Here is a 26,710-nt window from a genome sequence, read left to right on the forward strand (position 1 = left end):
CTATATTCTTAGAAAATGATATTTGAAATGATTAACCTACTGTTTAACTTTAAAAAGCCAATTTAAGCAAAATCTTAAGGACTAGCAAATGGTTCATTTGGTTAACACTTACTTAGAATCTGCACAATATCTTATATCAGAGATGGCATTTTGCATTTGAAAGAAAGTGATCCTACATGCCTGAAGAAGAACGGAGACATAGACTCTGACATTAGAGAGCATTAAGTCTTATATAAGCACATTGGATCATTAATTTAAATTTCCTAAGAGACCTAAAGTCTGGAGAAATTTTAACAAGCAGGCAATTTTTCAAAAAACTTCATATGTCACTGAAAGGGAGACAGTCTGGCAGCTAAAGAGCAATTTTGATGGATAACTTATCTGATACATTTTAGGTATAACTATTAATACAGTTGCAGTTGTTCTTTTGCCCTTCATATGAGGCCCCCCCTTTTTTTTAAGTTCAGAAGAAGTGATAGTCTTAAATGTACATTATTACTATTATTGGAAACCGTGATCATCTTAATTAGCTTATTGTTAAGAACTTATATACTTTTCTTTAGTGTTTTGGATGAAATGTGTTGTACATGGAGGCAGTTTTTGTTTTATACCAGTTCATAGGTGATATTGCCCCCTGGTGGCTATGTATAGCACTGGCATTAATTAGTTTGGTTCTTCCCACTTTAGTGATAATAGTAATTGGTGGCTTTTCACCCTTGGACCCATCATGAATGGAAAAGAAGTTTTGCAGTGTGTATAATCTATAAAGGGCTCATATTTAGAATATATAAAGAACTCACACATGTCAATAAGAAAAATGACAGACAATCCAAAAGACTTGAAGAATTACATTGCTAAAGAGGAAATTCATAATAATCAAGGTTATGAAAAATAAAATCATAATGAGCCACCAGAGTTGCAGAATTTTTAAAAATTGGCTGGCAAGTTTGTGGAGCAACATAAATTCTCATAGTGATGATTTATAAAAGCCATTTTTAAAAAATCATTTGTTTTAGCATTTGTAGCCCCACCTCAGCATCTAGGGATTCTGGGCTATGGGAGATTCACAAAGAAGAGCCTCAAGATTTTAAAAAAACATTTTGTGTAATGTTTATACTGTGTAGATACAATGCCATTCAGCAAGTATACAAAGTCATACTCAAAATCAAATGATCACTAAGTTAATACAAACTATATGGGAATTGGATGGAGTTTATTGATTTACATATATTCAAATTGAACATACAATGTACGTGATAAAACTAAAATCAGCAAGCATCTGTTTTAGAACAAAGATGAAGTGAGAAAGGCATCTGAGCAGAGTACCTCTTGGGATCTCTTCTTCATCAAATTCTTAGTATTCAGACTGCTGGCCTCAGATCACTATTTCATAGTTTTGATGCTTTAGTTTTAGAGACTCTATATTGTGAAATGAGCATCCGTGTTTATTCTGAGAACCTTGAATAACCTGGTAAATCCTCTATTTCTTTGTGTTTCCCTTTTTCCAGGACCTCATAGTTGACCAGACAATAGAAAAAGTTTCTTTCTGTGCCCCAGATAGGAACTTTGATAGAGCATTCTCTTACATATGCCGTGATGGCACCACTCGGCGCTGGATCTGTCATTGCTTCATGGCTGTCAAGGACACGGTGAGTCCAGCAGTGTAGACTTCATCATGACTAGCCTCAGCTAGCCAAACTCACTCTGGGTTGGCTCAGCTAAGCAATTCCCACTACGTTTTTTTATAAGTACCTGCTCTTACAGCACTTGGAAGTGCCTAAACGAGCCTGCTTTCATTTAGCTCACAGAGCAAGATGATTAGCTGAGAGCCAAGGTCATTAAAGGAAAGTAAAAGTGCTCCGGTGATGGTGGCTGCTAAACTTTACTTGAAATTTTTAATTATTAGAACTGGGGTGATGGGTATTAAGGAGAGCATGTGTTGTGATGAGCACTGGGTGTTATCTGCAACTAATGAATTGTTGAACCCTACATCGAAAACTAATGATGTACTATATTCTGGCTAACAGTATAATAAAAAAAGAACTATTTTCAAGATTCTTACATGGTTTTGTTTGCTAATACATCTAGGTAGAAGATATTAGCATTAGGGATGCCTAGGTGGCTCAGTTGGTTGGACATCTGCCTTCGGCTCCGGTCATGATCCCAGAATCCTGGGATTGAGCCCCGCTTTGGGCTTCCTGCTCAGTAGGAAGTCTGCTTCTCCCTCCGTCCCTCACCCTGTTCTCTCTTCTCACTTTCTCTGTCTCTCAAATAAATTTTTTTTTTAACAGTTTGATTTATTTTTGTCAGAGAGAGACAGCACAAGCAGGGGGAGCTGCAGGCAGAGGGAGAAGCAGACTCCCCACTGAGCAAGAAGCCCAATGCCGGATTCGATCCCGGGACCCCAGGATCATGGCCTGAGCTGAAGCAGACACTTAACTGACTGAGCCACCCAGGCATCTCTCAAAAAATTATTAAAAATCTAACAAAACAAAAACAAGACATTGGCATTAAGGTGCTTATAAATTTATTTGCAGAGGAATTCTACTACAAATGAATGAACTGAGTTGAGATATATTTTCAGTTAATTAAAAAATAGAAACGCTGGGGTGCCTAGCTGGCTCAGTTTGCGGCATATGTGACTCTTGATCTCAGGGTCATGAGTTCAAGCCCCATGTTGGGTAGAGATTATTTAAAAAAAAAAAAGGACATACTGAAATTACGGTGTGGTGAACTTTGCAGAAATTGTTGCATAGTAGAAACTTCTAGTTTTGATTAAAAATAGGGGGAAATTGAGGGTGCCTAGGTGGCTCAGTTGGTTAAGCATCTGCTTTCGCCTCAGGTTATGATAGCCCATCGTCGGGCTCCCTGCTCAGTGGGGAGTCTGCTTCTCTCTCTCTCTCCTCTGTTGCCTCCCCCTTCAAATAAATAAAGTCTTCTTAAAAAAAAGAATAATTAGGGGTGCCTGCATGATTCAGATGGTTAAGCATCTGCCTTCGGCTCAGGTCATGATCCTGCATTGAGCTCACTACTCAGTGGGGAGCCTGCTTCTCCCTCTCCTTCTGCTGTTCCCCGTACTTGTGCCCTCTCACTCTCTCTGTCAAATAAATCTTAAAAAAAAAAGAATTAACCTATCATCTTTCACATAAAGTACCCAAAATTCTGACAAAAGACAAATCTCTTAGATAATGATGATCTTACTAGAGTAGAGCATTGAGTTTATCATTATAATTACTGAGTTTTTTAAAGTCCACACTGAATAAGGCAGTATAGCCATTCCTGAAGGCTACAACTCAGTAAATTCTTTCCAGGGTTTATCTGAAAGGAAAGAGGTGGCCATACTGTAAAATTCACCGAAATGTTTTTCTTTTATTTATTTATTTATTTGACACAGAGAGAGAGAGAGAGAGATCACAAACAGGCCGGGGGTGGTTGGGGGCGGTGGGCAGGGAAGCAGGCACCCTGCTGAGCAGAGAGCCCAATGTGCCCCTCCAAAATGTTTTTCAAAGCTCTTGGAGAGGGCCACCTGGGTGACTCAGTTGATTAAGCATCTGATATTCAGCTCAAGTCATGATCTCAGGGTCCTGTGTTGGAGCCCTGCATCAGGCTTCCTGCGCATGCGGGAGTCTGCTTCTCCCTCTTACTGCCCTTTCCCCTGCTCATGTGGCTTGCTCGAGCGCTCTCGCTCTCTCTCTCAAATAAATAAAATTTAAAAAAAAAAGAAAAAGCTCTTGGAGACAGTGATATAAACTATTAAGAGTCCAGGCTCTGACTCAGATCTGGGTTTCAGGTCTAGTTCTGGTTCTTAGTAACTGTGGGATTTGTGGCAAGTCATTTAATATTCTTAAAGCCTTACTTTCCACTTTCATAAAATGGAGATAACAGTTGTGAAGACTAAGTTAATAAAAGTACTTTTAGTATAGAGTTTTTCACAGGGTCACTTGCCCTAAAAATGGTGGCTAATATTGTCAAATGTTCCTCCTTTGTTTGACACAGTGCTTTGAGAATAAGTTGAAATAAATAAACTACACTTTCTTCTTCTGTGACTTCAGTAAGTCACAAAGCAATGTATTTTGCTATTACTACACAAAATCCAAAGAGTTCCCTTACATTAATTAAAACACTGTTTTATTGTCAAATCCTGGTCCTTCAGGCTGTTTGAATCTCCTTGGCCAGTGGTTATCCTGTATCAGGATCACCTGGAGGGCTTGTTAAAACAGTGTTTTCGGGGCGCCTGGGTGGCTCAGTGGGTTAAAGCCTCTGCCTTCGGCTCAGGTCATGATCCCAGAATCCTGGGATCAAGCCCCGCATTGGGCTCTCTGCTCAGTGGGGAGCCTGCTTCCTCGTCTCTCTCTGCCTGCCTCTCTGCCTACCTGTGATCTCTGTCTGTCAAATAAATAAATAAAATCTTTAAAACAAAACAAAATAAAACTGTGTTAGCTGGGATGTCTGGGTGCATGTCATGGTGGCTCGGTCGGTTATGCATCTGCCTTCAGCTCAGGTCATGATCCCAGGGCTCTGGGATTGAGTCCCACACTGGGCTCCTTGCTCATCTGGGAGCCTACTTCTCCCTCTGCCCTGCCACTCCCCTTGCTTGTGTGTGCGCTTGCTCTCTGTCTCTCTCTCTGACAAATAAATAAAATCTTCAAAAAAATAAAATAGTTTGTTAGGCCCCACCCTCAGAGTTTTTCAAAATTCGGTGGATTGCAGATGCAGGGGCTTGGAGAGGGTCTCTGTTCAAGAACTTCTGCCCTAGGCCTAGGAGAAGTAATCTTCTTTGGGCTGTAGCTCTATTCTTAAAATAGAGCTATTCAGATGCAGACAGGTTCTGAAATTTTTTCAGTGCTCTCCTATTTCATGCTTCAGTGCTGTACTCTTAATATCATCCTCCTAAGAAGTTAGATGGAAACTCATGTGGATGAGTAAAAAGTAACTGTCCGTTCTTAGTAGGCAGTTATGTGAAATCTTACAGTTTATAATCGTGTGACAAAAGGCATTTCATACATGACTTCCTATTGTATCTGATACTGGCATGTAAAATGCAGGAAGTTGCTCAGAACCAAATGTAGGAGTAGCTGCCTATATTGTGTGATTTTGAAAATTCCACAGAGGGTTCCCTGTTCTCAAATACCTTTTTTCACTGTTAGTGATACTAGCAGTTACTGTATCATCTCTAATTTTTTTATTCCACAATTAGATATGTGGTTTAAAATACAGATAACCCTGATAAAAATAATCCATTGAGTTTATTAATTTACTCTAGGTTATCCAGTTTATCTTTAAAACGATATTTAGTTTGTATAAGCTCTCCTCTCTTCCCACACACGAACAAATCAATTTTATTTATTTAATTCCTTTATAAGTAGGGAGTGTGGACGAAATCCTCCTTTAACTTCTGCCTGTGTGGGAGTGGGAGGGAGAGTTGAGGTAAGAGAGAGCTGGAAGATAGGGAAGGTAAGGGGGAAAGCATCAAAGTGATGAGGGCCTAGAATGGGGAAGGGTGCTTAGGGAGGGAGTATTCGGAAAGGGCAGACTGAGAAAGCTAAGCTTTCCTTTTCATAATTCCTGAGTCATCTCTGGAGTTGTATTTAGTTAGCCAAAGTTTTAAGTTTACATCCTGTCGACAGTCTGTTTAGCCTCCTGAAACTTACCCTGCCTTTCCAGTAGTTTTTTAGAAATGCTTGGTACCTATTACCACTGTTCCCCTAAATGGCAAATGCAGGATTGTGTCAGGACTTAGGGCTTCAGACCTTGAATAGTGTCTCCTAAGCTGATGGCCAGAGCTAACATGAGTGACAGAGGGGGCCTGACTGATAAGGAGGTCTCTGGGGCAGCACACAAAAGCACAGTGCCCACCACAGTAAAGTATCATAAGCATGACCTTAGATAATTTATTCATTTAATTTGCCATATTGGTATGTTAAATTACAATTTTTAAGCTGGAGTTTCCATTTTGCCATGTGTGAAAAGTAGACTTATTTGTGGTCCAGGCTAATTTGTAGTTGTTGGTACTGTAACTCTAAAAAAGTTTTTTAAACCTTTTGTTACGTACAGGGTGAAAGATTGAGTCATGCAGTAGGCTGTGCTTTTGCAGCCTGTTTAGAACGGAAGCAGAAGAGGGAGAAGGAATGTGGAGTGACTGCTACTTTTGATGCCAGTCGGACCACTTTTACAAGAGAAGGATCATTCCGCGTTACAACAGCCACCGAACAAGCAGAAAGAGAGGAGATTATGAAACAAATCCAAGACGCCAAGAAAGGTACAGTCGGTTCTGCTACAATTTGCATTTATGCAAGTTAACATTTGGAAGCTCACAGGGGTAAGTAAGCTTTCTCACAGTCAGAGAGAACTCTTAGTAATATATGAAGACCTTCAGAACAAAGCTGAAAACCTAAACAAAGGCCTTTCCATTAGAGTGGCTTGTTTTGTGGCTTCTGAGGTGTTCACTGTTTCCATTACCGGAAGCTGGGGAGGAGGCTGAGAGGACATTTGAAGAAGCTACGTTGAGGGAGCCTGGCTGATAAGGAGGTCTCAGGGGCTGCTCACAAAAGCACAGTGCCCACTACAATGAAGTATCATAAGCATTACTTAGGATAATTTATTCATTTAATTTGCCACAGTGATATATTAAATTATATATTAAATTATAATTTTAAGCTGGAGTCCCTAACATTTTGCCTTGTGTACAAACAGACTTATTTGTGGTTCAGGCTAATTTGTAGTTACCAGTACTATAACTCTAAAAAAGTTTTTTAAACCTTCTGTTACCCCCCCTGTTTAAAAACAAAATTGGGGAAATCCACATCCTAGGACAGACTTCTAATTGTGATGCATCTGATCTCTCTGAGAAGCAAATGCTACCAACGACCTACATCTTGAAGGAGGAAGTGCAGGTTCCAGGTTCAGGCTACAAGGGGCCTGCTGATGATGATGTTGGGTGCAGGGCGGGCAGAGAGTTCACAGCCGTGCACTTCGTATTAGATGATAGCTGTGTTTTAGTGCTTTAGTGAAAAAAGTCTATAGATTTTGAGAAGCTAACCTATCTTCTTCCCAAAGCTTCTGTTAACTTTAGTGTGTGATTTTTGCAGAGTTGGTGAATTTTTTTCAGGTACACATGGCAGCATAGCAGAAATGCCTGTGCAAGTTATTCAGGAGTCTGTTGTCCGAAGTCGGATTTGAGTGTATTGTAGAACTAAGTGATAGGGCTTAGGAAAAATGCTGCGCATTCTTGTGTACAGCTAGAGTTGAAACCGACGAGGAATTAAACCATTCAGTTTAAATATTACATTAATAAAAACTTGCTCATTTTTTACTCTGTTTAGTTCTAAACCAGCCATCATAGAGAATACCATTAGTCTACTACTGACTCAAACAACTCTAATTCTTAAGCCAGAAAATATATATATATTTTTATTTGAAATTAAATTCTTGATTATGATTTTTTAAAATGTCTTATGAACATTACATTTGCACCAGATACCAAAGAATAAAAAACACCATGCTATTCTTAACAGAAAATTTAGTATGTATAGCTATTATTTAGTGGGCTTCAGTGATTTTTCAGACTAGGAGCGTATTCTTTAATAACACCAAATACTCCTCCTCAGTAAACATAGCACCTGCTGAAGTGGTTGAGTCCTAGCGTCTAGAGGATTATGGGCAGAGGCAGACAGAGATTCACCACCACCAGAATGGGACTCAGCTGGTGCTCACGTGGAGATGGTTATGTATTTAGGTGTAATCCAGTTTAAAATTTTACTCTTGTATGCTTTTATTCTGATGAGCCACAGATGCACATTATTTATGATTTTAAAAAGACTGCTTTATGACATTCTTTAACATCTAATCTAACTAACACTTGCTTGGACCTTTCTGTCCCTGGCACTCCCAGAGTCCTCTCTCCCCCAAAAAGCAAGTGAACAAGCATTGAAAACTATGAATCATCATTCTTTAAAGGACCTCACATAGGAGTTCATAGGTGCTGGGTTATTTTTGTTTTGTTTTGTTTTTAATCTTGGTCAGTCTTCAAGTCTTAAGTTATGAATCCCTGCATGAGAATCAAAGATCTAATATTTGTGTCTTAGTAGGTATGCCATGACATGTAGTAGGATATTAAACCTTTTATTTGTCTGAGATGTAGGAGATCTGAGCGCTGCTTTTAACCTGTCCTTTAAGAGATACATTGGGAAGGAGTTGGGTAAAAGGACCTAGGAGGGTTTGGAGTTCCTCCACTGTATAAGCTGGAATTATTTGAAGACTGCTAAGGTCCTCTTTCTCTTGACTTTCTTGAGCTGAAACAGATAAGACAGTTGTTGGTTCATCAGTGGCCCCTGGCAATACTGCCCCATCCCCGTCCTCTCCCACCTCTCCCACTTCGGATGCCACTGCCTCCCTGGAGACGAACAATCCTCATGCCATCCCACGCCGCCACGCACCCATTGAACAACTTGCTCGCCAAGGCTCTTTCCGAGGATTTCCTGCTCTTAGCCAGAAGATGTCACCCTTTAAACGCCAGCTCTCCCTGCGCATCAACGAGTTGCCTTCCACTATGCAGAGGAAGACTGATTTCCCCATAAAAAATGCAGGTAATGCAGCATCTGCCTCACTCACCGGTGCTCCAGCACAGAAGCGTTATCATCACTTCCGGTGGAGACACTAATCCAGTCAGGCTAGCCACCACTCTCACTCTGAACCTGGTTGCTGGTTATATGTATCTTGTGTCATTACCCCCTAGGAGATCACTAAGGTTCATGCAGGGAGACGTGAATTGTTCATTTCTCTTTAACAGATAGGTGACAGAGCCATGATGGGAGTTCGTGGACCGAGCTGCAAGGCTTGTAGTTTGTCCTGATGGAAGTACACTACCTCTCAGCCAACCTACTTCCAAACATCAAGGGTCTCGAGTTTCCGTTCTTACTCTACCATTTGGGACCCAACAGAGAATTAATTTAAAAGGCTTTGGAAACACATCTCTTCAAATGGTATTACTGTCAGATGTACCAGAAGAAATGGATAAGTGCTCATTGTCTTTGTGGCTCGTTGGCTCCATACAGAGGAAACTCTAAACGGGTTTCCTGTTTAAATCGAAAATCTGTTGTTCATCAGAGACAGTGGGCTTGCTCACACATATCCATTACCTTTCAGAACTGCCACACAGGCCTTTGTGTGGCCCCTGTACAGCTGAGCCAGCCCTGGTAGCTCTATCCTCATCATAAGATCCGGAGCTAAAGTGTCAGATCTGGTCAGTGCTTTTTTGGGCTCTTTTTAACTTTGCTCTGAGACATGTTGAGCCAGTGCCATAACAGGATATAAGGAAGGTGTTTCCCTAAGACACTCCCACTGGTGATATATAAAAGTTCAGAGAGTTCAGTTTTTTTTGACTGTTGAAACTAGACCTACCCAACAGTTGGACTAGATGATTACTGAGGGTCTTTCCAGCTCTCAGCTCCTGTAAACACAGAAACTCCAGATGCTTTCAGGACCTTGTCTTCAGTTCTCCTCTGAAGCAGATGGGAAACAAAAAGCATTCTTTTTTTTCATAGCTGAGTGAAAGAAAGGTTCACATATTATCAGCTTCTCCAGTGATGTAGAAGTATCCCAGAGCCATTATTAAGAATGAAGCCTCTGGAGTCCTGAACCCCAGTTTGCTTTTTCATGTTATCACAGTTCATATACTTGCTACTTTGGTGTTTTTTGTTTTTGTTTTTAGAGCAGGGGGTGGGGAGGTGGGAGAAGGGGTTAAAGAGAGAGGGAGAGAGAGAATCTTGAGCAGGTTCCACGCCCAGCATGGAGCCTGATGCAGGGCTCAGTCTCACATCCCTGAGATCATGAGCTGAAACCAAGAGTTGGACATTTAACCGACTGAGCCATCCAGGTGCCCCTATACTTGCAACTTTGGGAAAAAGAGTGATGACACGGTCGTAGCTTCTTACAGAGAAAAAGAGCTGCACTGCTGCCCCTGACTTTAACCCATTTCCTGATAGAGTTACTAAGTGGCTCTAGAACTGTACCCAGACCTTGGGAACTAGTTGGGAGAAAAACAGGTTGGAGATGTCTTCCAGAAAGATCTAACTGGCAGAAAAAGAGAACACCAAGTTCTAAGTACTTTCACACAGGAAAGGATATAAAGAAGTCTGGGGATTGGCAGGGAGGAAGATAGTCCTTAGTACATGAATTGTTGACATTTTATATCAAATTTTTTGAAGATTTTATTTATTTATTTGACAGAGATCACAAGTAGGCAGAGAGGCAGGCAGAGAAGCGGGGGGAAGCAGGCTCCCCACCAAGCAGAGAGCCTGATGCGGGGCTTGATCCCCTGACCCTGAGACCATGACCCAAGCCGAAGGCAGAGGCTTTAACCCACTGAGCCACCCAGGCTCCCCTTTATATCAATTTTTAAAGCTGTTTTTATAGTCCCACTTGACGGTTGATACTTTTCTTTCACAAATAAGGGATGCATTATAAAAATGCCACCTAGTGTCATACTGTTCTATTTTAGAATTATTCAGTTTTGCTATCTGGAGCCATTTTTTGTTTGCCTTGCAGTGCCAGAAGTAGAAGGAGAGGCAGAGAGTATCAGCTCCCTGTGCTCACAGATCACCAATGCCTTCAGCACACCCTCCGAGGATCCCTTCTCATCTGCCCCAATGACCAAACCAGGGACCGTGATAGCACCGCAGTCTCCTGCCTTTCAAGGTTGGTTGGTACCCTCTTGGCCTGCTCAGTTCTCCTTGAAGCTTGTACTTCTATGGCACAGCTCACTGACTGCTGGTTGGCACCCTGAGCTTCCCAAGAGCTGGTCAGACCCATTAATTTCCCTGTCTGATGATGTCTCAGATGCCTTAATTTCCCTGTTCCACAATGTCTTTGTTCTCTGTCCCAGTCCTGTTTCCTAAAATGTCTGCATTCATCATTCTGCATGTACCTGTCATCTTTGATCCCCTTCTGTTAGGAGCTTTTGTAGTCCCCCACACCCTGCTTTATTTGCCACTTAACCATTAAGAGCGTTTCCAGCTAGCTCTCTAGAAGCAGCTGTCATCAGAGTTGGTTCCAGTGTATACCTTTTTTTTTTTTAATTTTTTTAAAGATTTTATTTATTTGTCAGAGAGCACAAGCAGGAGGAGTGGCAGCAGATGGAGAAGCAGGCTCCCCGCTGAGCAAGAAGCCTGATGCGGGGCTCAGTCCCAGAACCCCAGGATCTTGACCCGAGCAGAAGGCAGACGCTTAACCAACTGAGCCACTCAGGCGCCGCACAGCGTATGCGTTCTTAGCAGAGTAGTTCTCAATCCGGGGCGAATTTACTCCCTTCAGTGAAGATTTGGCATTCACTGGTGACATTTTTGGGTGTGACAACCTGGAAGGGGTGGTTGCTACTGTCATCTGCATAGAGGCTGAGGATGGTACTAAACATCCTTCAGTGTGCCCGATAGCTGCCCTTGTGACAAGGAAATCAGTCATCTGGCCCAAGTGGTCAGTGGTGCCAAGGCTGAGAAGCCCTGGATTCACCTCATCTTCCTCCTGTCACAAGAGGCTGTTAAAGAAAAAGGCACTTCTTCTGGCTCTTTAGTTCATCTTCTATAAGAAGTGTCCTAAAATTTGCCTTTGTAAAGGCATTGAAGAGTTACTAAAAGTTGTTTTCATAGATGCCGAGTTAATAGCTGGTTTTGACTCTGAAGTCCGCAAAGAGTCTATATATAATTTAAATTACAGACTTTTAGAATTTGAACTCTTATAATCACCATTTCTTTATTTCTTTTGAGAAAGAGCTCAGAAGTTTTTTGGTTTTTTTTTTAAGATTTTATTTATTTATTTGACAGATCACAAGTAGGCAGAGAGGCAGGCAAAGAGAGAGGGAGAAGCAGGCTCCCTGATGAGCAGAGAACCCTACACAGGCCTCGATCCCAGGACCCTGAGACCATGACCCGAGCTGAAGGCAGAGGCTTTAACCCATGGAGCCACCCAAGTGCCCCCAGAAGAAGTTTTGCTGTTGGAGACAGTACCTTGTTCCTACCAGAGGAAGCTACTACATGCTTTCCTTCAGAGTCTCTTTTTAATAACAAAAGGAAAAAAAAAGTCCATTATAATCATGCGCACCAAATGGCTTTTCATTTCATATAACAAATATTTATAATACCTATAGTAGGCACAATTTGTTGAGCGCTTATTAGCACTGTGGCTGCCACATCTTGGTAAAGACTCATGCATTTTCTCACCTCATTTAATCTCCACAACAACCCTTTGAGGTAAGCATTACAGATAAGGAAAATGAGGCTCAGAGAGATTGTGTAAATTGCCCAAATTGCGCAGCCAGGATTCAAACCCAGGTCTCTCTGAATATCCTACCTGTTAACATTCTGCTGCCTCTGTGCCTGTTTACAGTGGGATATACAGAACTGAATAGAACATAGTCCTTTCCCTGCCTTTAAGGAACTACCGGTCTGTGGATGAGCTAGTCTTTCAGACAAGCCCTGGGGTAAATAGTACCAATGCTGTAAGCATGGTTGCCTGGTCTTAAAGAGGGAGTGATTAAAAGCAAAGGGCAGGGAACAGTGCCTGCTTGTCTGCTCTGTATTAAATATGATAGAGAGCTGGGCTAAGGAACAGAAACTCTTGGAAAAGATATCTGGAGTAAAGGGGCAAAGGTTAAGAGATTTTAATAGAGAGGAAAGAATAATAGTACTCTGAGATATTATGACAATTACTGAGGGGGGAAATCTTCAAAAAAGAGAGATGAGATTAATTCTGTAGGGAATTACAAATTTATTAACCAAATGAAAACATATACCAAGTTTGATTTCTCATTTATAGCATGAGTATACGAGCCTTAGGGGGTTTTTGAGAGAATTAGATAGGATGATGCATTCTCAAGTAATGTTAATGAAGTATATTAATGATCATAAGGGATCATTATATTTAACCCATTGTTATTGTTGGCATCATTTGAACTTTTGGAAGAGTGGTAGGAGAAGGAAATGCTTTATCTACATCAGTATACCAGAGGCCAAGCTATATCTGGAATAGATTTTTGCTGCTTGTTAGACAAAGCAGCTTTGTTCAGCTTAATTGGAAATTGTTTTCTAGGTTTCATTCCCTCTCCCCCTGTACACATATTTTCCTAGAACGGTCATTGACTTTTTTTTTTTTAATCAGTGTAGCTATTTTATTTTATTTTTTATTTTTTTAAAGATTTTATTTATTTATTTGACAGAGAGAGAGAGATCACAAGTAAGCAGAGAGGCAGGCAGAGGGGAGGGGGAAGCAGGCCCCCTGCTGAGTAGAGAACCCCCCCCATGCGGGACTCGATCCCAGGACCCTGAGATCATGACCTGAGCCGAAGGCAGAGGCTTAACCCACTGAGCCACCCAGGTGCCCCCAGTGTAGCTATCTTTTTTTTTTTTTTTAAAGATTTTATTTATTTATTTGACAGACAGAGATCACAAGCAGGCAGAGAGGCAGGTAGAGAGAGAGGAGGAAGCAGGCTCCCTGCTGAGCAGAGAGCCGGATGTGGGGCTCGATCCCAGGACCCTGAGATCATGACCTGAGCCGAAGGCAGTGGCTTAACCCACTGAGCCACCCAGGCGCCCCCCAGTATAGCTATCTTAATTACAACTTCTAATTCCCTCTCGCCAAAAGGTTTGTGTATCCATTGCAAGATGGCATGGTTATCGCAACATCAACTTTTCTGTCTTATCTGTTCCACCAGTATCACACATTGGCCTGACTGACCCAGCTCCCGGGGGGTCGCCCGTCCACCCTGCATGAATTAACTCCATCGATGTTGTCTGCTCCCATTATAGCTAATGGCACTGACTCAGCCTTCCATGTGCTTGCTGCTAAGCCAGCCCATACCGCTCTAGCACCCGTAGCAATGCCTGTGCGTGAAACCAACCCTTGGGCCCATGCCCCTGATGCTGCTAACAAGGGAATTGCAGCCACACATTCGGGTAAGGTGGCCATGGATGGTGGAGAGGATTCTGGGATCAGATGAGTGACACCTGTTCAGGAATCAGCCATTTACCTGAGTGGGAACCAGGGAGGAATCCTTTCAGGAACAGTATGATCCCCCCAGAAATAGATGTTGAAGGAGACAAACTCCAGAGATTAGATTCAGTAGTTCTTAGGGCTTCGAAATAGACCCAACCCCTAGAGCTTTCATAAAATACAGATTCCTGTGCCCTACCCTGAGGCAACCACTGAATTTGGGTATGTGTGGACATGCCTGTAGCAATTGGGAACCCCACTTCTTATGGTGGCAGGCCTATAGAAAGGGCTGCCAGAAGTACTTCATTTTTGCTTTTCTGTACTTCCCAGTTTTCCTATAGTGAACATTTGTTAACTCTAAAATCAGAACAAATTTTTTTTTTAGAACAAATTTTAAATAGTAATGAAGTTCACCTGAAGGATAACGTGTCTTGAAGTGAGACAGGGGCCATGAGGCATATGGCCAAGTCACTGGTTATTTTTATTCTGTTAGAGCAGAAGATGAATCGCCTTGGGCCCTGTAGAGCATGTGCAAGCTGGTCTCTGGGCCATGGAGTAAGTGCAACAGTAGGAAAGCGTTTCTGATTCCAGCCAGTTGCCTTCGTTGCATGCAGTCGAGCCCAATCTAGACAGCTCCTCTGCATGGCTGAGACAGCAGCATGGTCTGACACGTTCCCTTTGTCCTAAAACAATACCTCCTCACCTGGTTAAAGAGACTTTTCTCCCACCGGCCAGAACCACGAAGTATCCACATGTTAGGATCAGTCAGGTAACCAAGGTTACCAGGTAAGGAAAGAAGCCCCTAAAGATTGATTCTTTTGTCTCTCTCCATCATGTTTGTTCCCAGGGACCGAGTGGGGTCAGTCTTCTGGTGCTGCATCTCCAGGTCTCTTCCAGGCTGGTCACAGACGCACACCCTCTGAAGCTGACCGCTGGTTAGAAGAGGTGTCCAAGAGCGTCCGGGCTCAGCAGCCCCAGGCCTCCGCCGCTGCGCTGCAGCCAGTTCTCCAGCCTCCTCCACCCACTGCCATGACCCAGCCGGCGCCGCCTTTCCAAGGGCATGCATTCCTCACCTCTCAGCCCGTGCCAGTGGGTGTGGGCCCACCCCTGCAGCCAGCCTTTGTCCCTGCCCAGTCCTATCCTGTGGCCAATGGGATGCCCTATCCAGCCCCTAATGTGCCTGTGGTGGGCATCACTCCCTCCCAGATGGTAGCCAACGTGTTTGGCACTGCAGGCCACCCTCAGGCTACCCACCCCCATCAGTCTCCCAGCCTGGTCAAGCAGCAGACATTCCCTCAGTATGAGACGAGCGGTGCTACTGCCAGTCCCTTCTTTAAGCCGCCTGCTCAGCATCTCAATGGTTCTGCAGCTTTCAATGGTGTAGACGAAGGCAGGTTGGCCTCCGGAGATAAGCACGCAGAGGTTCCTGCGGGCACCTGCCCCGTGGATCCTTTTGAAGCCCAGTGGGCTGCACTAGAAAGCAAGTCCAAGCAGCGCACTAACCCCTCTCCCACCAATCCTTTCTCCAGCGATTTACAGAAGACGTTTGAAATTGAACTTTAAGCCGTCTCTCTGGCTTACGTATTTGTCTGTACTTAGGCAAGGGCAGGGGCAGAGGTCAAAGGAGCAAAGGGAACTTTGTGTTCCCAATCAGTATACTTTTCACTAATCCCAAAGGTCCCAAGGAGCATGTCCAGGCAGAGTGTGCTAGGAAAGGTGATTTTTTTAAAAAATTGAAAAAACATTCCTAGAGAAGAGTTGTCTTGCAGTTAGGCTAAAGAAGTCAAAGAAATGTTGCCCTCTGTCCCCTTCTTTCTCCCTCAGCCCCTTACAAATCTCTGGCAACAGAGAGGCAGAAGTATCTGAACAGGAATTTGTATTCAAAGCACATTTACTGGAATATAAAACACAACGGGAAGCAAAACAATCTCCCTTTGTTTTTCAGGCCATTCACGTGCCGCCTCTCAGTACTGGCCTGTCAGGTCAAGAACATGGTGGCCTGTGCTTGGGCTGGGGACGAGAGGCAGGCTGTGCCACCAGAATTCCCAGGAGGGCATATCAGCAGCTGCCCAACAGAGCTATATTTTAGGGGCAAAGTTGAGCTTCCACTTTGAGTAAGAATAAATATTATAAATATATATCAAAAAAAGCCAAAATCTTTATTTTTATGCATTTAGAATATTTTAAATAGTTCTCAATATTAAAAAGTTGTATGAGTTGTAAGTAATCTTGCCAAAGGTAAAAGGGTTAGCTGTAAGAAATTGTACATAAGATTGATTTATCAGTGATGCCTATCGAAGCGGAGAGAGGAAAGGTGGGGAGGTACAGATGGGATCCTAGCTTACTTGGTGTCATTCATTGTAAGTAGCACAGTGCAGCAGCCAGCACGCGTATGACCAATCCAGTCACTAGGTTGTAGTCTTAAAGAAATGAAAGAGCAGTATTGTCCTGGTCTTGAACCTGTGGTGAAATTCTAATGTCATTATTTTAATGGACTCAATCTAAGTACACTCTATAGAGAATATGTATTTTCTTTTCCATACCGCTGCAGGTGATGTTAGTCCTCTACTTAACACTAAGGTGACAATGACATAATCACGTCCATTGACGGGAGCGCAGGTTACTGTGTTGGTTTGTCATGTGGGTCTTGGTGGGTTTTGTTTTGTCCTTTACGTTTTGTCCCCAGGAGTTTCGTGGGGATGGAGACTGTAGTTTCATTAGCCATGTGTGCGTCACCCCCGCCCCCCAAACCTGTGGTGAGCATCCGTTGCCAGCTGCGGCCTCTTGACCTCTGGTAACAACATGAGATCCCATCTCATTTTTACTTTTGAACGTTGGCCTTACAATCAAATGTAAGTTATATATATTTGTACTGATGAGAATTTATAATCTGCTTTAACAAAAATAAATGTTCGTGGTAGAAGCTTTTGCCCATGAAGGGCTGGTCTTTCCCCTTTTCTTTATCAGCAAATATGTTGCCTTTTAGTTCTTTGTGGTCTGTTCTGCTCTTCAGCGGCTGCTACAGAACTCTGGTTTGGTGGCTAGAAGACCCTGTATTGGGACTAGTGTACTTTTTTTACTGAAGTGTAATTGGCACACAGTGTTAGTTTCAGGTGCACAACATACCAATCCAGCAGTTCGTACATCACACAGCCTCACCAAGTGTGATCACCATCTGTCACCACACGTGCTGTTACAGTATTATTGACCATATTCCCTGCGTTAGACTTTTCCTCTCTGTGACTCCCAACTGGAAGATTGTACCTCTGGATTAATCCCCTTCATCTGTTTTGTCCATCAGGACTGGAATATTCTTTTTTTTTTTTTTAAGATTTTATTTATTTATTTGAGAGAGAATGAGTGAGAGAGAGCATGAGAGAGGAGAAGGTCAGAGGGAGAAGCAGACTCCCCAAGGAGCTGGGAGCCCGATGCAGGACTCGATCCTGGAAGTCCGGGATCATGACCTGAGCCGAAGGCAGTCGCTCAACCAACTGAGCCACCCAGGCGCCCCAGGACTGGAATATTCTTAAAATTCACTTTTGTGTTTATACTTTAGGCTTTGGTTGATCTAAGCATATCTCTGATGTCAGACTCTTGCTGCTCAGATTGTGTTCTGAAACAGGAGCTTGGACTGCACCTAGGAGCTGAGTAGAGGTACAGAATCTCAGCCCCACCCTCTCCACCCCCAGCCTAGTCATCAGAAAATACCCTGGAACAAGGTTCACCTGAAAGGCCCTGCTGGAGTGGTGAGTCGCAGCCTTGGAAACATACTACAATCACCTGAGGAGCTTTTTGAATCCTCACCCTGGTCCCTACTCCTCACCCTGGTCCCTACTCCAGGCCAATAAACCAGAGTGGTGGTGGGGGGACCCCCAAGTTTTTTGTTGTTTTTTTTTAACCAAAAAAAAAGCTCCCAATATGGAAGAGGGTTGAGAGCCACTGGTCCAGCTTGTTAGTGTTACTCTTTGCTATAACCTTAGCCTAGTACTCTGTGACTAGTTCTAAGAAGAGCTAGCTACCCTCGAACTTAACTTCTGAATGATGTTGCCAATTGGGGAGAACTGGGGAGTCCAAGAAAGTAGCCCTTAGTTTCCAGTTTGTATAGCAAAACTAGCCATGGTAAATGAAAGGGGATCCTCCTCTGTTTTTTTTTTTTTTTTTTTTAAGCGGAAAGAAAAAAAATGCCTCTGCCCCTAATCCACGTTTCCTGTGTTGACTGAGAGGTAGACCAAGAAGTGTCACTCACCCATGATGCAGTTTCTCTTTTCCAGCCAGTGTGGTGGTATTAAAAGTCAGCTTTCCCTGTAATGCCTGCCTTTCCTATGTCCGGGAGTAACCTGTCAGGTCCAGCCGGTCCTCAGGAGGATGTGTAGACGATTAAAGTGTTAAGGGACCTGGAAGCTCGCTGAATCCAGGCCTCTCGTCTAGCAGCAGCGAGGAACGGGAGGTTCTGAGAGACGGAGGCGACTTCTGCCGCCTCCAGCCATTTCTGAAACCACTTTGTTGTTCATACGTTGCCTTCCCCTTCTTCTCTCCCCTGCCCTGCCAGTGCCAGTTTTTAATGGTCTGGTTCTGCCTCACAGATTCCTGCTGGGGGAGGAGGGGCTCCCCGCTGGTCACTGCGCAGAGCGGGTCAGCTCGATGCAGGGTGAGGGGACCCTCACAGCCAGGCTCTGCGCGTCGGCCTCCGGAGGGGGATCTTTCCGAAGGAAAGTAAGGCGCTGCTCCCCCAGTTCGGCCATGCTGACGGCACCAGCTGCTGCTCCTTCACCCCATCCCCGTCCCGACCGCATGTGCCATGCTGCACCTTGGCAGGAGCGCTCACAAGCGCGCTGTTAACTGTCCGCACGGGGGGTTGAAGCTGCCCGCCCAGAAGGGTGAGCGCAACCCGAGCAGCGGACCCTATGTGCGAGGGCGTTCTAGCAAAGAGAAATGGCCTGACCCGGCAGGAGTTAGTGTGCCCGGGAGATATATGGTACCTTCGAAACCCTTCCAACCTCCCCACCCAGCTTTCAATGAATTGAGAACCCTGGTAACTTGCTTTAGAACCCAGTGAACGGATCCTGTGGAACAGAAATGAGGGAGGAGGCCGGAAAGGGTGGTCTTCTCCAAGCAGATGCCTCTTGACAGCTGCCTGTGGCGGCGGAGCGCCAGGTGGGTGCTGGCCAGGCGGGTGGCCTGAAAGGGCCCCTTCTCTAAAGGACCGATCCCTTTGCCAGCCGGAGGCCACAGGCCGAGGGCTGCTTCGGGACCGGGCCCGCGGCCAGCCTTCATCCCTGCTGCCAGACAGGCTGAGCGGGAGGCTGGAAGCGGGAGCAGCTGGCGCAGCAGAAGCTGGAGTAATACTCGTTGCCGCAGAGCTGGGCCTTCAGGATCAGCTCACAGTTGGCGAGCTCGGGCTGGTCCACACACTCCCTGCCGAGGGCCCCGGGCTGGCCGGGCAGCGCTGCGGAAGGAAACAACGGGGGAGAGAGGGGTAAGGAAGCTGTGGAGGCTGAGAAGTCCCACCTGCCCTTTCTTTGCCTTAAAAGGAAAGCAACAGTAGGAATGCCAGGTTTCCAAAAAGCACAGTCGCTCTGTACTAACACCTCTGTGTAGCCCCCGGCTGTGGGCCTCACGGGACAGGCTGGGGTCCTGCAGCCTCAGCCCAGGACAGACTCTCAAACCTTGACTCCACGTGATGACTCATCCCTCGAAGTTAACTCCCTGCCCTCGAGCTTGTGACCTGCAGAGCTGGATGACAATTGCCTTCGCCCTTGGATTGGCAAGGAAAGATGGGGCATCCGCCCTAAGTAAAATCGAGTTGGGCTAGAGCTGTCTCCTTTCTCTCGTTGCTGATTCCCTCTAACCTCAAAGAGTTTGTGGCTTCTGCAGCCCCAGTTTATCTCCTCACTTCGTTCCCCATCTTCCCAGTTCTCCCACTTCGCTCAGAGAGGGCCAGCGAGCTCTTAGGCAAGGTGATGAAGAGAACAGCCTTAGGAGCCATGTTTCTAACACTGCTGCCCCCCTCTGAATGTGCTAGGAGCTTCGGTGCCTTAAAAACCCTCGTGAGAGAGGCGCCTGGCGAGTTAGGGCTGTAGGACTCTCAATCTCAGGGTCAGCGAAAAAAAAGTGAAAAAAATTCTGAGTTTTATCCCACTGCTTCATCTTGGGACTGAAGTGGCCTCATCTGGTTAATTTCCGTTTTCTTTCTGGAAGGGGCTCTTCTGACTCAGCTGGGTTAGGCCTGAATAGCACCTTCCCTAAAGTCAGACCTCATAGGGCTGATCTCCATCTCCTCTCCCCCTGCTTTCTCCCAGAACACAAGAAGATCATACCTGGGTGGTCTCAGTACCTGATTCTATACAGATCTGGGATATCAGTATAATGACAGTACTAAGCCCGCCTTTAAACAATGGGTTTGAATTGTGCGGGTCCACATTTTTTTTTTTCACTAAATACTGTACAATACTGTAAATGTATTTTCCTTAGGATTTTAACATTCGTCTAGCTTACTTCGCTGGGGACACAGTATGTAATACAGATACAGTCCGTGCTAACTTACCAGTAGGGCTTTAGCCAACAGGCTGTTAGTAAAGTTTTGGGGGGTTAAAGTTTTACGTGGATTTGACTGCACAGACGTTCCTCAGGAGTCAATCGTACCCACATTTATATAAGTATCAAGTCATTTATACATTAAAAAAAGAAATCAGTAACTTTGGTATCGACTTGCTCTCAGCAGTTGCAGCCCTGGGGCCTGTCAAGGGCCCGAGGGTCGGTGCCCAGCACGGTGAGGAAACACAGCAGCTCTGGAGCCAGAAAGCCTGAGCTCGGTCCTGGCTTTCCTGCTTCCCAGCGGGGTGACTTTGGGCCAGTGACTCCAGCTCTCTGCCTGAGTGGAGACAGGAACAGCTCCTTGGGCACACAGTGACTGTGGCTAGAATTTGAGTGCTGAACTGTGCTGTGCTAGCCCCACTCCCTCTCCTTCAGAAAAGGAACGAGCCTCTGTTTTTTCCCTCCGGTGTTTTCTGTTTCTCACCCCGGTCTTCTAGGCAAGAAGGTTGAGAAATCCTCAACAGAAGCGTGTCCCTTACACCAGAGCGTGACTAACTCAAGCCCTGCTACCTGGACACTCACGCTAATTCCAGTATGCCACCAGACCACGGATCGGGCACAGGGAGGCGGCCTCAAGCAGTGAGACCCTACAGAAAGCATAATCAACAAAATGAATAGAGAGAGAGGGGCGAGACAGCTTCTAGTCAAGAAAGGTGCCTGCAAAATAGGAGAGAAGCAACACTCCCCCAGCAGAAAGGTGTCCTGTCCAGGAGGCAGCCCAAGCCAGACACTGCAGCGCGCGACCACACATCAGCAGACGCCCCACCACACTTTGCTGTCAGATGGGTTTCTGATTATAATTTCCCATGTAGACGTGTCTGCAGTGAGTCACAAACACGAACACTTGGGTCCTCTGACTGCTCTTTCTCACACTAGTCTGCGTTCCAGCTTGCCTCGGGTCTCGTTAAGTCCGGTTGGTTTGTAGACAAGAGATCAATCTGCTGGGCAGGGAGGAGAGAAAGCCGGCCCCGGCGGTCTAGCACTTTAGTGAAGGTCAGGCCTTCCTGCGCCCCTGCACTGCGTCACCAAGCCTGAGCACCTAGCGCTGTCCCAGGGGCTGTCCTAAGCAGCTCAGGAACTGGAAGCCTGCATGTCAGTCTGATTCACTAAGCAACGTTTCTACCTCGGACTTTCAGCCTCTAGCGCTGGCCACTCCCCACCTGCAGCATAGCAGCCTCAGAACCCCAGGGTGGGAGCAGCTCTCCCGGGGCGGTGCGGGGGCCCTGACTGCTGTGAGCATCCAGGCAGACAGCACTGGAGAGGCCCTCCTGAAAAGTCCGCTTCAGGCCTCACGAGAGCTGGCGGCTCAGCCTGGGGCTCTGCCCTGCTGGTCAGTCCATGGGTCCAGACCAAGGACCCATGAAAGGGCAGGCTAGGCGGAGGGCAGGCCTTCCCCTTCCCCTGGCCCTCTGACTTAACCTTACAGCCTTTGTGAATCCAACATTAAACCACAGTCTACCTTACCGATTTTGAGATGTGCTGATTTTCCCATTTTAACACCTCTCAAATTGGACTGCATCTGCATGGATGGTGTCTCAGCACTGTGTCACTGAATGGAGGGAGCAGCATTTTTTTCTTAGTGATATGACACCACTTTACAACATGGGCCTTAGGTGCACTAATATTCAACTCTGAGCAAGAGCTGGAGAACACAAACTGCTGAATAATGCAAGTAAAATTCTGCCAGTTACTGGTATAATCATTTAAGGAAAAGAATAGTAAATATGAGGACTAGGATCTAGTCCCAGCTTAGCCCCTCGTTTGCTGTATGGCTTACAGAAACGCCACATACGGTCTCTGGATATCTGCCTCATTTGTAAGATGGGGACACTAATCCCTGCCCTTTCTGGGTTACATGGTCAAAGAGCCATAAAGGCACTTTTCAATCTTAGGACCATTTTTTGCCGCACTGATTAGAATGGACGCATTTAACAGCCTCTCCGCCTTAAGTACTATAATGAAATTCCAGTCAATCCTATTTTCTCGGAATCGGTAAGTCTGAGTGATATTTGACATCACCTGTTGTTACCAGATGCCTCCCTCTGCACATCTCTTTCACCCTCGCCACAGCTCTCCCAGGCGGTGAGGTTGCCTGCTGCACCGGGGAGGAGGGAGGCTCAGGAAGGTTGAGCCCCTTGCCACAGGTGACGCTCCCAGGAACTGGCAGAGTGAGCCAGGACTCTTGCTAGGGTCCCCCAGACCACAGAGCCTGCCCTCCCCGCCCCGTGCAGCACAAACCCAACTCAGGAACGAGCAAGGCCCTGGCGTAAGCCCCTTACCCGGCGGGACCACCCTCACGTCGGTGCTGCGGCTCACTGCCTGGCTTCCACGGTAGGCGCTGCACGTGTACGAGCCCTCGTCTCTGGCCTGCAGGTTGTGGATCAGCAGGGTGCCATCTGGGGACTGGTAGACGCGATGCCCGTCGGCCCGCACCGGCAGTCCATTCCTGGTGGGGGAGAGGACGCTGGGAGAGACGGCCAGGGCCCAGGAGGAGACAAAGGGAGGAGGTAATCGTTGTGGACAGATGACCCTCACCTCAAGAAACAGATGGGTCAGGGTGCCAAAAAGAACATTCTCAAAGCAAAGTCACTCAAAAGTGAGGTGAACTCACTCTAACTGAGCACGCTGATCTAAGTTATTGTGAATCTGCCTCTTGATCCACAAAGGAACCCTGCTCTCACTTTTCATCAACAAAGGTCTTTTAAGGGGCATGTGGGTGGCCCAGTTAGCTTAAGCCTCTGCCTTTGGCTCAGGTCATGGTCTCAGAGTCCTGGGATCGAGCCCCGCATCGGGCTCCCTGCTCAGCAGGGAGCCTGCTTCCTCCTCTCTCCCTGCCTGCCTCTCTGCCTCCTTGTGATCTCTCTCTCTCTCAAGTAAGTTTTTTTTTTTTTTTTTTAAGTTCTTTTAAGCAGCCATGAGGCCAGGCCCTGTGCTCAGTGAGGGACATAAGCACTCCCTGTCTTGAGGGCACGGGGCTAGGGTACAGGTGTTTAGGGGGTTTTCCCTGAGGATGACCTAGCTGAGCCCTGACCTGAGGAGGAGGAGGAGCAGCCGGCTGGTGAAAGGGAGAACAAGGGGACTCACAAGCTCAAGGGGTGGCCATGGTCAGAGCAGGGAGGGAAGTGGGCACAGCCTCAACAGGACTGTGGCCTGGACCCTGCGGGGAATGGGGGGGGTATGTGTGAGCTAAGCAGGACGGACCAAGTATCTGTCCTTGGAAAGGCTCGCTTCCTGGGTCAAGGACAAACCTGAAAGCAGAGAGCCGGGAAGTGGCCACGGCAGACGTGCATACATGGGGGAGGGTCTGATTTGTGAGGTGGGGGGCAAAGAGATGAAGGATGACAGAGGTTCGGGGCTTGGGTTGCTGGGTAATAGTGGCGCCTCTCCACCACGGGGAGATCTGGAGTGGGGAAGAGGGCTGAATGGTGAAGGCTCTTTTCCACTATTTTGCATTTCGGGTGCCCGTGAGATACCAGGAGGTGATGGATTTGGGGTCTAGACCCAGACAGTGTATCAGCACCGCATGACCCAGGAAGCCATGTGCCAAAAATGTTACCCAAGGTGAAGTTAGATCAAGAACCACGGACAGCCCCTGAGGTGCACCAGCCTCTGAGGGATTGGTGTGAGATGAGCCAGCCAGGAAAACGGAAGCAGTGACCAAAGAAAGAGGACGAAGGCCAGAGGACAGGAGTTTCCCGGAGCTGAGGAGAGGGAGCATGTCGGGAAGTGCAAGCGGTCGCGGAAGAGCAGGTCACGTGGGGGCTGAGATTTGTCAGACACAGGGCAGTGTCCCTGAAGCGGGGGTGATGTGAGCTGCGGTGAGTCGGGAGGTGAGCAGGTGGAGACCACCAGTCCGAAAAGCCGTGCTGTGACGGGGAGACTCCAGAAGAGGCCAGAGTCTGAGGGTACATGGGGGTCAGAGCATTTTGCTTTGAAGAGGGGAATCCTGGACATGTTTGCTGCTAGGAAGACCAAAGAGAAGCAAAGAAGAAGATAGAGGCCTGCTAGAAGCAGCGAAGGCCAGACCCGGTCAGGGCAGGCCTGCATGGAGCACAGATTCTCGAAGTCTACAGAGGCTCCCGGCTGCACAGGCCCCTTCCCAGCCTGACATCATCTCCAACACCCACCTCTGAGGCTTGTTCAGGAACAGCCTTCCCCTCCCTCCTCAGCCTTCAGGGCCCAGACAAAGTCACGTGTGTGGCCCCCCTTCCTTGATGGCTCCAGAGAGGAGGCAGCCCCATCCTCCATGCACTGATAGCACCGAGGGCTGATCTCTAGAGCTCAGCGGACACTGGGCCCTCTCCTACCTGGGGGTGTCTGGGGGGGCTCAGAGCACACCAAGAGCCCCAGAGCCTGGGCAATTCCTGACACATGGCAAGGAGGAAGGGGGCAAAAAAACGTTTGCTGAGGGAATGAATAAAAGAGAAACTAACGTGGAGTAAAACACCCTGAAGTCTCCACAAAGTTGAGTCTAGCCCAGGGTTCTCAACCCCAGGGGCAGAGTGCGCCACCCAGAGGACATCAGGAGCAGTCTCTAGACATCGTCCTTTGTCTTGACGGGAGGGAGTCCTGCTGGCATCAAGTGGGTAGATGGCCTGGATGCGGCCAAACACCTCACAATCCACAACACAGCCCTGACAATCAGGAATTATCCAGTCGGGACACCGGGGTGCCTCAGCGGGTTAAGCGGCCGCCTTTGGCTCAGGTCATGATCCCGGGCTTCTGGGACTGAGCCCCACACCCAGCTTCCTGCTCAGCGGGGAGTCTGCTTCTCCCTCTCCTTCTCCACCCCACAAGACTTAGATACCCGCTCACTCACTCTCAAGTAAAATCTTAAAGAAAAAATTATCCAGCCTGAAATATCAATAGTGCCGAGGTTGAGAAATCCTGGTGTAGCCCAACCAAGAGAGACCGGTCCTACGGGGCCTCGCAGTCAGGAAGAGGGTGCTGCGGCCCCCCGCCACCGGAGGCAGGAGGTGAAGAATGAAGGGTGGGAACCGCATTATCCCTGCAAAAGCTGGGCCACCTCCTGGGCTGGACAGCCTCAGGAGTATGGGTCTGAGGGCCAGGCCAGTGTGGACTAGAGCCTTACCTGGACCATCTGATGTTCACACTTTCTCCTGTCACCACACACAGCAGCCTGGCCGTGTCCCCCTCTGGCACCATCATAGTGGAGGGCAGCTCTGCGATGGTCAGCTCCCCTAGGCCCAAGGGGGAAGCACGGTCAGCCACTCGCTAATCCTGTCCCACCTGCGCCACCTGACCTCAGAGGTCACTAGCCCCACTCACCCTTCCGCTCAGGACTGCCACCTTACCCAGAACTCTGAGCTGGACCCATCTCTGGTCTCGGTCCTGCCCGTTGAAAGCAACACAGGCATAGAAGCCACTGTCTTCCACAGTCACGTGGCTGATGACCAGAGAGCCATCGGGCTGCAGCTGGTGTCTAGGGACAAAGCATAGTCAGGTGGCTCCATCCCGAGGGGGCTGGCAGGGTCTTCCTTTCCCTGGGGAAGGGCCGAGTGGACCCTACTATTCCGTGGGGTCTGAGCAAAGGGCCATCTGACCTTAGGCCCTGAGGTCCTCCAGCTGCTGGCACTCTCATGTACTTGGAGGTGCCCAACTTTGAAGCCTGGCAATTGAAAAATCCTTTCAAGCTTCCGGATACGAAATAATTCTGGCGTGGTTTTGTGGTTCTCACTGTACTCATTCAGTAGGCCCAAATCTTGGTTCTGCCCCTTAGGAGCTTTGTGGTGGTAAGCGCCCGTGTGTAAAACAGGGATAAGAACGCGCCTACCTCAGGGTGGCTCTTGGGCAGAGGGGACCACGGAGAACAAGCCTTGTGCTCATAACGGGTACATGTCAGCTGTTGTGATTACAGCCAGAAATGAGTCTGTCTCTGTTCTGTCCCTCAGCCATCACCCCTCCTTAGCCGGCCCATTACTCCTGCCCACTCATCACTGGAAAGACCCAGAAACCCAAATGTCAGTTGGCCCCAGGAGCACTGCAGCCCCGCAGCATCTCTCATGAGCCACTGGGTCCTGCTCAGGACTGACAGAGGTGGCGCCTGGCAACTCCCTCCCCCACGGTCTGCACGGGGTCAGGGGCTGGTGGTGGGACAGGAGGACTAAGAGAGGAG

At 47.0% G+C, this 26,710-nt stretch overlaps 2 protein-coding genes across 12 annotated transcripts in view; one reads left to right on the top strand and one right to left on the bottom strand.

The window, feature by feature from the left end:
* The window catches only part of NUMB (NUMB endocytic adaptor protein), a 192,215-nt gene extending 175,310 nt beyond the window's left edge, over positions 1 to 16,905 (top strand). For 5 of the 8 annotated variants that reach the window (XM_047739255.1, XM_047739256.1, XM_047739260.1 and 2 more), the window contains 6 exons: positions 1,509 to 1,649; positions 6,055 to 6,259; positions 8,292 to 8,585; positions 10,546 to 10,695; positions 13,797 to 13,943; positions 14,828 to 16,905. In XM_047739255.1, coding sequence (XP_047595211.1) covers positions 1,509 to 1,649; positions 6,055 to 6,259; positions 8,292 to 8,585; positions 10,546 to 10,695; positions 13,797 to 13,943; positions 14,828 to 15,543 — 1,653 coding nt within the window. In that variant the 3' untranslated portion in view covers positions 15,544 to 16,905. The remainder of the gene's footprint in view (positions 1 to 1,508; positions 1,650 to 6,054; positions 6,260 to 8,291; positions 8,586 to 10,545; positions 10,696 to 13,796; positions 13,944 to 14,827) is intronic. The other 3 variants (XM_047739261.1, XM_047739262.1, XM_047739259.1) reach the window with 2 other exon arrangements.
* Positions 16,906 to 17,398: 493 nt separating this feature from the next.
* Positions 17,399 to 26,710, bottom strand: part of PAPLN (papilin, proteoglycan like sulfated glycoprotein) — a 32,782-nt gene continuing 23,470 nt past the window's right edge. For 2 of the 4 annotated variants that reach the window (XM_047739249.1, XM_047739252.1), the window contains 4 exons: positions 25,890 to 26,017; positions 25,667 to 25,775; positions 22,854 to 23,038; positions 17,399 to 19,426 (listed from right to left, as the gene is read on the bottom strand). In XM_047739249.1, the coding sequence (XP_047595205.1) occupies positions 19,251 to 19,426; positions 22,854 to 23,038; positions 25,667 to 25,775; positions 25,890 to 26,017 (598 nt within the window). In that variant the 3' untranslated portion in view covers positions 17,399 to 19,250. The remainder of the gene's footprint in view (positions 19,427 to 22,853; positions 23,039 to 25,666; positions 25,776 to 25,889; positions 26,018 to 26,710) is intronic. The other 2 variants (XM_047739253.1, XM_047739250.1) reach the window with 1 other exon arrangement.

This window comes from Lutra lutra, chromosome 7, assembly GCF_902655055.1.
Source record: "Lutra lutra chromosome 7, mLutLut1.2, whole genome shotgun sequence".
Taxonomy (NCBI): Eukaryota; Metazoa; Chordata; class Mammalia; order Carnivora; family Mustelidae; genus Lutra; species Lutra lutra.